At 36.6% G+C, this 12,729-nt stretch overlaps 1 protein-coding gene and 1 long non-coding RNA gene across 6 annotated transcripts in view; one reads left to right on the top strand and one right to left on the bottom strand.

The window, feature by feature from the left end:
- The window catches only part of LOC134806760 (teneurin-a), an 82,390-nt gene that overhangs the window by 9,832 nt on the left and 59,829 nt on the right, over nucleotides 1–12,729 (bottom strand). For 4 of the 5 annotated variants that reach the window (XM_063780080.1, XM_063780082.1, XM_063780083.1 and 1 more), the window contains 5 exons: nucleotides 10,436–10,621; nucleotides 9,722–9,868; nucleotides 9,338–9,545; nucleotides 7,777–7,803; nucleotides 3,056–3,175 (listed from right to left, as the gene is read on the bottom strand). In XM_063780080.1, the coding sequence (XP_063636150.1) occupies nucleotides 3,056–3,175; nucleotides 7,777–7,803; nucleotides 9,338–9,545; nucleotides 9,722–9,868; nucleotides 10,436–10,621 (688 nt within the window). The remainder of the gene's footprint in view (nucleotides 1–3,055; nucleotides 3,176–7,776; nucleotides 7,804–9,337; nucleotides 9,546–9,721; nucleotides 9,869–10,435; nucleotides 10,622–12,729) is intronic. The other variant, XM_063780084.1, reaches the window with a different exon arrangement.
- The window catches only part of LOC134789409 (uncharacterized), a 400,206-nt gene that overhangs the window by 341,629 nt on the left and 45,848 nt on the right, over nucleotides 1–12,729 (top strand). The gene's annotated exons all lie outside the window — the stretch shown is intronic.

Here is a 12,729-nt window from a genome sequence, read left to right as displayed (position 1 = left end):
TCAGTAATTGTATGCTGGGATATTATAACTTTTTGTATTTTTTTACACATAAATTTCGTATTGTTTTTCTTTAATTTACTATACACCGTGTTTTTATTGAATTCCGTTAACTTCGGGGTATAGTTAAGTACGTTTATAAGAACTAAATGGCATAGTTAATTTTCAAAAAAAAATTTTTTTTTTGTTTTCTTTTTTGTTTTTTTTTTGTTTAAAAAGTAATTAAATGTAGCATATAGCGTTGTTGTAACACGGGCATTACATTTAACTCAACCAAACAATTGAAATCTGTGACATATCAATGTCATTTCGTACATCAATCGACCGAGATTGTACTTAAGTTTAGTAGCAAATGTATGAACTCATTCTAAACACTAATCAATATGTAAGCCGGCCCTAAGGCAAGTGTACACGCTTGTAGAGGCCTTATAGTAAAAAAATAAATTATGGATTATCTCCGAAATGGACTTAATTAGAACATCGGTGTCTTTGAGAAAGTTACTTGATTTAAGCTCAGGAATGCACCCTTGAAATTAACGGAAATCAAAAAAAACACGGTGTATTTAAAGCTCTTAGCACCATGTTATTTCAAGCTCTGCTCGCGAGGTCTACAGCTCACAGAGCCACTAGTATAATTATGTGTCTACAACGCTTACGTCAACGACAAAATCGTAATAAAATGCTGCAAACAAAATGTTGATGTTTATGTACAGTCAAGTAATTAGGTACCTTATAAATAAATCGCCAAGTCCTGGATAAGGGGTCCAGATTTTCTTTTAGCGATTTGAGTTATAGCCGATAAACTAGTCCTTAAGGAGAAGGAGATTTCCGTACCTCCACATTCACACAATTCCACAAAATCGCGCCGGAATACACAATTATTTATTTTTAGTGTACGAGTATGTACAGTCAGCATCATTTAGAAAGTGACGGCCAAAAAGCCTAATATACAGGTTGATTTCGGGCTCGTGAGCAACAGAACAAGACGTCATACAGAATTCAAAGATAAGCCTAATAATCTCCCTTCGGTCGTGATTGAATTTTAAATTCGTGGCAAATTTCCTATTTTTCGCACTTGTATCGTAAATAACTATTGTGCCTGTGACAGTAGTCAGGCAAACTCCCAGTTAACAATGATGAGGCACGCGGGGTTGTGGAGATTAAAACTCTGTTTGATTTACTACGCTCTGCTACGATAAAGTATTTCTCGTCTCCAATTTTCTCGTATTAGATTTTTGTGTGAAGTGGCATCATTAAGATTTGTGGAGAACACTTCCTCGGTCGTAATAAAAGCTCCACAGATTGTGATCGCACAATTTACGAGTCTCGTAGATTATCGCAGCACGCTAAGAGAGTAAACATTAATGAGTTTAAAAAGAGCACAAAATCCGAGGGATTCGAGACATTTGAGAGCTTTGAAATAGTAATGGGAAGAAGTCTCGCACGGAGCCGGGTCACGACCGCTCGTAAATTATAATCTCGAAACATCTCGATGACTGGCATGTCTTTGCTGTCGTATTTAACTACATCGATGTGAGACAACTTACCTAATGTTCGATCATGCATGAGTTTTCATAAAGTAATCCATAATCATGTTTGCCGTTTGATTTACTTGTAAGGGCCGATACAGACAGACTGCAACCCGACTGCAATTTCGCTCGAATTTCGATGTCGCAGTTGGCGTGTAGTCAGCGTGCAGTTCCCATACAAGTTGCAGTCGGGTTGCAGTCCGTCTGCACGGGCCCTTAGGTAATCGTGTGTTCGTGTTCGTAATTTCAAAATAAACAGACTGTGGTAATCTGGATTATCCGTGACATTACGTTGTATTCTCGTTCGTATGAGTCTTGCTTCGTTCCGGCGTCGGCCATTCGATTGTACACTCGGCTGTATGGATGCGCGAGTAATTTATAACGACCGTGGATGTAAAATTAATGATCGTGGCACGAACATTACTACAAACATTGTTATTGATTGTGCTTAATTCTTATATATTTTGCTATTTGTCACGCAATACAATTATTCCGCGTTTAAGAACCGAAGAAAATGGAGATCTTAGATCACGTCACGTTCGATTACTTGTTTATTTATACACACAGATTCAGGTTTTGTTTAATTTTCTTGAACGTGATTGAAGTAAATTGAGTTTTGGTATGAATTATGTCAGTTCTTTCTAACAAAAGCTGTCAAAAAGTGACATCCGCTTGTATTACAAGTTGCAAGTTTTTGAGAAACGGGCCCCAAAGCTTAGGATTGTAGAATTGTAGATAGGTACATTTTAAAGAGCTTTGCGCAAATCTTTCGACAGTTATATTGAATGTCCTTTGATGCACATAATATTAGTATTACACATTACGTTTATAATTATACACACTGAACCTATTTACCTACTTCAAATACTAAATTTTCAAAGACTTTTAAATAATATAGCTTAAGAATCCAAGCATCGATTAACAAACACCGCTTGGAAGTAATTTAGATCCGTCAATAATAGCAATATTAAAAAACTCAGTATGTTCAAAGTGCCGAAGCGGTGATGGCCGAGTAGATAAGACGTCCGACTTCCAATCCGGAGGTCGCGAGTTCAAATCCTGGCTCGTAACAATGAGTTTTTCGGAACTTATACCGTACGGAATATCATTTTCATTTGATATTTACCACTAGTTTTTCGGTGAAGGAAAACATCGTGAGGAAACCTGCATACATCTGCGAAGAAATTCAAAAGGTGTATGTGAGGTCCCCAATCGGCATTGGGCTAGCGTGGGGACTGTAGCCCAAGCCCTCTCGCGCATGAGAGGAGGCCTGTGCCCAGCAGTGGGACGTATATAGGCTGAATTATTATTATTATTTATGTTCAAACTAATTAAAGTTTGAAACCAGGTTTACCTTAGATTAGAAGCACATTTTTTTATAATTTTATTTGTCTAATAGAAGTTTTTGCCAACTTCTTCAAATCAAAAGGTAGGTAATATTAGTAATGGACAAAAGAAGAGCTGTCAATATTCCTCTATCAATCCGCACCAATCGCTGTTAGTTAAAGTGTTCCAGAATGTATACTCACCATCCTCCCTGCCTGGTGAGCGTGAAGCCGAAGCGCGCCTCGCGGTCTACCGAGACCCTGACGCCGATGATGCCCAGCCCCTGCGGCGACACCACCTGCCCGCGCATCACGGACACGCGACTGCACAGACCACCTCATGTCAAACCGAGCCACGTGCCAAACGCAACGCACGTGACCCAACTAGAGAACCCACCGAGATGCGGCTCCATAATAAAACTCTATGAAATATCACTGTCGTATTTATGGAAATTAGTAATCTGGATGCATGGAGCACATCTGGATGGTTACTATAGTCAGGCTCCCAGGCGATACCTATCACGCGAGTAATTAAAATGTAAATTTTGGGCTAAAATAGTTGAAAGCTGATTCAAATATTAATTTAACACCTAATCAAGCAGGTTTAATAGCCTATTATTAAAACCGCACGATAAAAGCTTTAACGTAAAGTAAATTATAGTTTAAATAGACTCGTGTTTATCGTTTTATGTAAAATATTTTGCTAGATTACATTTAGATGTATAGTTGAATTTTTGAAACTAATTTAGTTCATAATGATACTAGGTAATTAAATTTGGGATATTAATTAATAATATTGAAGGTTTAGTATGTATGTACATGTTATTTGATCCCTAGATTGCTAGGTGGAAGGTATCGCCCAGTAGATTTCCTTGGTCAATTTAAACCAAAGTTTACGTGCGTTGCGCTTTACTGGAAAAAATATAGGTAAAGTAAACTGTAGGTAAAGTAAAATTTTACAAAACCAATAAATTGAAAATAAAATAAGAAGTCTTCAGCATGGCACATTCTCTTATCAGGATCAGCTAAAGATCTAGGTACAATTTCTGTTTACTAATCGCCAATTGCAAAGAAAATAACTTAAAATCAAAAAAAATCAACCTATGTAGATGCAAAGATGTGCTGTAAACGGAAATCCACCTAGAAGGGTGTGTAATGCATGTAACAACTGCCACATATATCATAGTAATAAAATCTTGGCATGTAAACTGTAATTTGTATGTTTATATAATCACCATCATCATTGAAACTGGTGCAAGGAAATTTTCATGAAACGCGAAACTAGCGAGGCTTCCCAATTTGAATTAATAAATTAATTGTACGTAGCAAGCATTTAACTAATAAATATTTACTACACGGCTACCTAACAAATGAAAACTACTAAAATATTTTTATTTGAATTGAGCTTAAAAATTTAACTCAACCAAGCTTAAATTGTAGAAAAATAGAAGAGTTATAATATAAGACGATTAAGAAGTTACCACATCCCGCTGTCTTCTAAATGCTGCCTTCAATAAAATACAATTATACACGCCTACAATTTAAGGTATTTTAAATTAAAACCTGTAAATGTAAAATACGAGTACAGAGAACAAACACCAGAAATGTATAAATCTAACAGTTGTATTAGTTATATGAGACCTTAAAAGTGTTTTGCGGTTGTATGTACATTTCCATAATGAATGTTACCTACACGTGATGTTGTACCTACGAACATTAAAACTGAAACATACGCCTATTTATAAATGTACCTACTATGGACATGAATCACATGAATGTTTATCATCTTATTCATAATAGGCGCATAACTGATAATCCCTGTTGTTTTTTATGGGATTTATAAATTCCAGCTCGTGAATATTTCGGTTTGGTGCACGAGAAGAACAGAACATCATATATTTTCATACGCAATTAAATAATTCGTAATCTTATATGTCTTTAAGAACCCATAACAAATACAGACGACCTGTAATAGGCGAGGTAGATGAAATAGACTAAACAGCGATTATTTTCAAGGGATGTAAAAAGTAAAAATAAACCCTTTAGTTCTTGATACTTAAGTGGATTGCCTACAAAAACGGTTTACTCTGAAAATCACAAATAAATTATTTGAAATAGTATATCTAATTAGGCTTATAGTCCATATCTTTTATATCACTGTATAAGAAAAATAGTTGGTCAAGAGGGATTCGAACAAAGCAAAATGGAGGGTTTCATAGCTTCAAACTATTGAAAAACAGCAAAAACAAAAAATTGTGAAATCAAAATTACACACACTTTTATTAATGAGAATAATTAAACCGATCATTTTCATAATCAAATATTACGGAGAAAAAAAATACTAGGCGTTATTATTTTAATTTTATTAATATTTTTGGAAAATGTTTTGAAGAAAATTAGTTTTAGACAGAATTTGGTGAAGATAGCAAGGGGACATATTATTGCGCCTTTCACAGCGGGTATTTCCGAAAATATTAACTCGATCCAAAAACTTCTTCACCTCTAAAACCTTAAATAAAAAAACGATCAAATGATGTGCCAGATGAAGGTTAGCTAAGGTTTTTTTTAATTTTAGTTGATATAGTTACGTTAGTTTCTAAGTAAAACGCCTGTCAATTATAAAGGGTTCTGTTTTTGCCTTTTTAGCCAGGGATCCCTAAAAAGGTAAGTTCCTCTTGCATGCAGTACTTACGTGTTCAAATAGAAATTCCAATTTTAATTCGTTCTTTACTTAGCTAAGAAGTTTGATTAAAATTAAATTGATTTTAAATTAAGCAATTTTCTTAATATTCACAGCATAGTTTTAATTAATAAATATATTTTTAAATAACTATAAGCTGCTGAGCCGAACTACTGATTAATGTAGGAATGAGCATAGAAGAAGAATAATATTATATCAAATAAAAAATAACCATGTTTCCTAAGTTTTCAGCCCGTTGCGCAGGGTTCCTCGTGACGTTACCTACAGATCAGGACGGCTACCGTGAAAATCGAAAACCGTCAATTGCGGGCATTTTTCTCTGTCACTCTAATTACGCCTTCATTGGAGTAAAAGAGAAAGATCCCCGCAATTTGCGAATTTCTGTTTTCGCGGTAGCCCCTCAGTTTCAAGCTTCGTCACAAAACAACGACAAAAACCACAACAGGCTTTGTCAATCTTAATTACCAGCTAATTAAAAACCTGGACAACCCTAGCTGGCTCAAACGTTCTCATGGCAAGTTCAGTGTTGCCACGATGAATTTTACTGTAAGTAGTACCTATCTACTTATCAATTATTATAAATACGTGCATGATAGGCATTACTTATGTTGTTTTGATTATGAAGCTTAACAATTGTAAAACACACTTGTTCCAACTTTTACACTGGTATAAAATATTTGGACTTAGACGTTATGACTCCGTTACAAAAAGCCGCGACGGTAGGTTATACGAGTGACTAATAACAATTAATCGTAAATAAATTACTTACACAACCTTCATTGTTACAGGAATAATCGGAATCCACTTAATTATTTGAAGCCAGAGCTTTACTATTTAACTGAGAGAGTTCATGAAGTTGTTACTCGTGTAAACCTATACAATATGAAAAACAATTACTCGTGTGTAAAACTATTTCATTAAATTTAATAACAGGTAAATTAAGCGAACAATTCTGAAGCCTATAAAACGTTTGTGTTGCAAAGAGAGCACTGCAACACTGAAAGTAAACCTACAAAAATTTTGAAGTCGAGTGATGATTCGATTGATCTAAAATATGCTTCATATGCTTGATAGACTTTACTTTCTGATAATGTTTAACATACCTTACAATACTCTAACATTTCGGGATGTGATGAAGAAACCTTCAAATAAAATTTTATTTATAACCTACACAAACCAATCGAAGTGCAGTTTAATCTTCACCTTAATAAATTTACATTAAAACAGTTCTCAAAGGTGAGCTACGTACCTAGTATATAAAGTCACGTATAAATATACACATTAATCTTAAATTAAAAGAATTTAAGAAGTTCATCGCTTGGCCACTCCAAATGCACAAGATTCAAATGTTAGTAGCAATGCACTTCTTAAATTCTGCAAGGTATATTAATGCCGTCGACAGTTTGGAATTTTCGTTGCACCAATTTCATCAAGTGTTAGTTAATTACATCGATGACCGGTTGATGGAAGCAATGGTTGTAATTTACAATGTCAACGAGTGCGATCTCGCCGTGAAGTAGTTCGGAATACATTCAAATAAGTTGTGTTAGGGTTAGTCACAGGGGTGAGGATCTAAACACATAAAGAGCTTGGGCGAAGGGTAGGGGGTTGGTTAACAGATGAAAGACGCAGACAAAGGGTAAGGAACACATAAAAGGGTAAGTTTATTTGAAGCTCAATTTGCGTGTTCGCCTGGAATTTTGCTCAGTTGACAATATACAATTCGCGTCTCGATCGTATATTTTACAATACCTACGCCTACCGAATAGTGTTTTGAACGTTTTGCGTGAAAGCGTAAATGATTTTCCTAAGTTTCATACAGTATAACAAAAGTATACCATAGTATATAAATATGTGAACTATTATATAAGCACAGAAGACGAGACAAATAAATATTACAAAGAAATACGATTGTGGCTGCGGCAAATCATATTGGGAAAACGAGATACCGCGGGCGCGGACGCTCGCGTGATTTACGGAGGAGTTGTCGCAGCCACACGGAACATTCAAGACAAACATATAGATGTTACATACACATAGAGAATGAAACGAATACAGACAAAGGATTGAACGAAAACTGAAAAAGCGTCAGCGGCACCGTTCGCGTGCCGGGCGGCAGGCGGCGGGCGCCGGCATCACACACATATGCAGGAGTTGCAACAAAAGGGAAGAGGTCAACAGATATTGAACACTGAGGGGCGAGGGCGGGCTGACTGACACTTACCATGGTGTAAAGGAATTCCAGAACTCGCTAGGAGTGGCGGACACACGGCGGCACAGGGACACAGAAAGACAGGACAGATTACTACACAGATACCTACATCCCTCAGTGCAACCCCACCCCGGCTCGCAATCGCACCGGCCGATTGCCTGTCTACATTGGTTACCTTGCGTTTAACACTTGCTTTATTAATCGAATCATTTAGGTGCGCACTGTCTCACAGAGACGAAGCCCGTTTGCATTAGAACAACACCACCACTATCAATATTCAAATTGAGGCATAATTTGGAATAACAAACTAGTATAATAACACAGCTGCAGGTTGCACCAAGATAATGTTGCGGAGTAAACAGACATGCTGGATGGTGAATGCACGAAGATACTTCGTGAAGTTTACTCGGGTCTAAGAAACAAATGCCAGAACGCAATATAACCACTCTAGACTCTTGATTCAACTCAAACAAAATAGTCAAGCGGCTTGTGTTTTAATGCAAACAAACTTACAGGCGCTTTGCATATAAAGCGAGGTGGGTTGACTACGATTTTATTCAGTTTGCGATGTCTCGTTTTACTATCAAGATCAGATTAGATCTTTGTTCGATAGTTTCTATTTGTACTTTGTTTTGTCAAGGCAACTAAAACTTTTTGAAAACTTCTCGTAACTCAGATCATGAAAGACGTTCACATAAATAAAATGTCAAAATAATAAAAATGAAGCGGTTCATATACTTAATTTACCAATGCTAAGTAATTTTACGTCGCGTCGAGCAGATTCTTATTATTAGTTAGGTACAGCTATTCCAGTAAAGTTCGGCACTAATGTCTGTCATGATTCGAGTGTTGTGAAAGAGCTTGTTTAACTGGAAAACTGTTCGAAAACCTTTGAACGCTAAATTAATTTAACTAAATATTTTCTTCTCGTTATTATCAGACGCTTTTTTGTTCAGACAAACAGGTTGGGTTAGACACACACAAGGGATAAACATTAGACAATACACAACACATCGGATCTGGTGTGAAAAATAATAAATACAAAAACTGATAATACGATGAAATCATGGTCAGTGATGAAACTTAACCATGCTAGGATCGCAAATGATAAATCAATATTATACACCGAGAAAACAGGAAAATCAAAAACACTTCCACCAGATGATAAAATAAATTTAAAATCACAAAAGTATCATTACCGGTTAAATTAAAATAACCACACCAAATCCTCGGAGAGGTTAAGGAAGATGACTGGGATCACAAATGGTTTGGGTGCTAGATCCTAATTACGCTATGTAATTATAAATTTTGTTCTTCTCCTCTCATATTTATATTACCTATCCGTCGATGGTCACGGATCTAAAATCATTGTAAAGTGCAAATATATTAATCATGAACGGTGCAAGATATCGATAGGCCAATCCTATGTTGACTTGCAAAAGATACCGTTGCATCCAAGCGATCAAAATGGTCACTGCTTTAAGTACTCTACTGGTACGATATCTTTTAAGTGCATGAAGTGATTTGGTGTTTGTTTAAAATTTCTTTCGTTAGGCTTAATTAGTGCACTCACCTTTCCGAGTACTCGTCCATGTGTGCGTAGCTCTGGACGGAGTTTTCCTCGATGAGGAATTTAACACGTTGATAGAAGGAAGCGGTGACGGAGGGCGGCTGTTTCCTTAGTAGAACCTCGACGGGATCGTTGGAGGCGAGGCACATGATGTGGTCGGCGCACTCAGGCCTCGTGCAGCACTCAGAGTCCGAGCAGTCGGTCATGCCATCTTCAAAACCATTTGCTATTTATAAGGTCGGCCTATTTTGTTTACTTGTTGTAATGTAAATGTGGTTTACGAACAATAAAAAAATACTAAAGTGTATTGTGTAAAATTAACTTTGTAAATAGAATACAAACAATACAAACTAAACGTGTACATTGCTCTCTGAATGCAATTCCTACCTTCGTCGTTATCTTCGTTATCGGTGCAAGACAATTCGAGTGCGATGGAGCAGTCAGTGCCGGCCCACCCGTCGGCGCAGGAGCAGCGGTACACGCCGTCCTCCAGGAGGCACTGGCCGTGCCGAGAGCACGCGTTGGGGCAGCCGGCTGATCAGAACGTCCACGTCAATAAGTTCCGTTGAATTATAGAACCATAGGTTTTTGTATAAATACAGAAGCAATGCGCTTAAAAACAATGTGCACATTTGACTATTTTATATAGCGTGGAAATCTTGCATTTTTACTATTTAAGTTCTATAATTCGTTAAGGTCCAAAGAAAATTGTGAAGGCAATGATTGTTTCAAATTCAAACAAGTTGTTTCGAACCTAAAAATAACCTACGAAATGAAGGGTACATTGAATGTTAAATATTTTATCCAACCTGTGTTGATTAAACTATTTTTAATATAAACGCATTCACTGCGAGCTACGCGCTACGTTCGTAGCCGATTACCTACGTGGTTTTCCGCGGTGTAGCGAAAAGCGCCTACGAACTGAGAACCCGCTTAGCGGTAGCATGCGATATTGAATGTGTAAATTGAAATAGATTTCATATACTAAAGAAAAAGGCCTCCAGTGCCCATAATTGAACCGGGAACTTAACTGGGATCGAACCTGCCGTTGTCCCTGATTACTTCTCTCAATTAAAGACTCATCATCAAAGCTCAACTTACGCAACGTGCAATGTCGTCCGTTCCAGCCCTGCGTGCAGACGCAGGTCCCATTCTTGCACTGGCCGTGGTCGTGGCAGCGCTGGTCGCACGGCCGCTGGTCGCAGCGCGAGCCCGTCCAGCCGTCGTCGCAGCGGCACACGCCCTCGGCGCACACGCCGTGCGGCCCGCAGTCCAATGAGCACACCACTGCAAACATGTTACCGTGTTAACAGATTGAAATTACAACAGTTATAATAATATACAGTCAAATACAGTGTGTAAATCCAATACGGGCAATAATTTAAATCAGGTATTTAATTTAGCCGTGTAATCATTAGGACATAATTAGACGTTTTTTTAACTTACACTTAATTATTATTTATTTATTTTAATCTTTATTTCACAATACATGAAGGTACAAATGGCGGACTTAATGCCTTAAGGCATTCTCTACCAGTCAACCAATGGGTCAAACCAGAAAGATTAAGTAGGTGCAGTGTCTTTAAAGTAAATGAATTTGTAAACAAGACTATATGACTATGTTGATAAACTTACACATATACTTAATACAAATAGACTTACATACATAATATACATAATTATATACCTTGTGTGAATAATTAAGTTGACGAAGAAGAAAGTTTGTCAAGGAAATGTTTGCGCAGCATGCGCTTGAATGTGAATTTGGTCTGCGCTTGTCTGATAGAGAGTGGGAGACCGTTCCAAAGCCTGATAGCCTGGACAGTGAAAGAATTGGACATGAAACCCGTTCGATGTTGGGGGACAATGAGCTTAAGGCTACGGGAAGAGCGGAGATCTGTGCCTGGACGTGGGGTAACAAATTTAAATTTTCCAAAAGTATACTCGTACTACACTGAATAAAATAACGCTAAGGGCTCGGTTACACGTACCGAGTAGAGTGGCGAGACAGTAAAACGAAGTATGAAATTGTTACTCGTCCGAGTTTAAATCCATACTTCGTTTTACTGTCTCGCCACTCTACTCGGTACGTGCGATCCTGGCATAAGGTTGCTAAACCGTATGTTATTTTTAAAGACCTATCGAATGATCTGCAAAAAGTTCATTCTAAGTACTTGATTTTTTACTTTCAGTTACCTACATGTATAGACGGGCCCTCAATAATTATATATTTTTGCAAAATTTAACTTCTAAAATAAGTACTTAGCGGCTTACAAAAATACACCTACGTTACAAATTTAATTAAAATATATCTTATACATAGTTACCCAGTAAAATGGTAACATATGAACAGACGGACATGACGAAACTCTAAGGGTTCTGTTTTAGCCATTTTAGGTATGGAACCCTAAAAATGCTTAATACTTTTCTGATAATAATATAATGGATTTAAGTGGAATTTTAGATAGGTAGATATCAAGAGTAACAAGCCTTCGTCCTTACTTAGTTCTGCCTGAGACGCCCACACACAAACAATCCATTACCCAACTTATTCGCAATATTCCTTTCAGATTTATTTATATCCCAAGATGTTATTGTAGGTATGTTTACAGATAAAATAGGTCTGGAACCAAAGACTTTCAATCTTGAATTTTGAAGAATTTAACATTCTTCAACCGTTAGTGAGATTATCCTACATTGGATCAAGATATATAAGCCGAGACATATACCTATCTGGTTCTTGTTTCAAAAATGTGTATTACGTACTTACCGTACGAGTACGTATGATTTATGCGTATTAAATAAAGTAAAAAATAATGAATTAACTTGTTTTTAGGCTAACAATAAAGTAATATGTACGTTATGTACGTGGGCATAATTTAATATCTGCTTAATCATAAGCTGGTATACTTAAATAAAGTGTACAATCAATAATATTATCGTTCCAAGTAATGAATGTATTTGATAAAGTTGATGCAGCAATCATTAAAGAACAATCTCATCAAATAACTCACCTGCAAAAATTAGAGAGATCTAATAAATTGCGTCAACTCCAGAATTTACCAATGTACACGGTGCCAAAGGCAAATAATGTATATGGCAAAAGAACTTGTTGGTATATTCTCCCAGATAAATTAAATAAATTACCTAAGGAATTAGTACATATATTAGAAAATACAAAACCATCGCAAGTCAATAATATTCTAAAAGAATATTTCACAAATGACAATGCTCTGGCAAATATACTGGCAAACAAACTAAAAAAAAAACCATTAGCTAAATTAAGGTAAGTAGATATTTGTTTATATTCTGAATTAGTTAGGTAACAACAAAACGCGAGTTTAGTGACCGCGCACATAATCTCATACTAGAGATTTTGCACACATATGTATGTA

Source organism: Cydia splendana, chromosome 3 (genome assembly GCF_910591565.1).
Source record: "Cydia splendana chromosome 3, ilCydSple1.2, whole genome shotgun sequence".
Taxonomy (NCBI): Eukaryota; Metazoa; Arthropoda; class Insecta; order Lepidoptera; family Tortricidae; genus Cydia; species Cydia splendana.
Note: the sequence above shows the minus strand (reverse complement) of the source record. Positions and strands in the feature narration are given on the sequence as shown.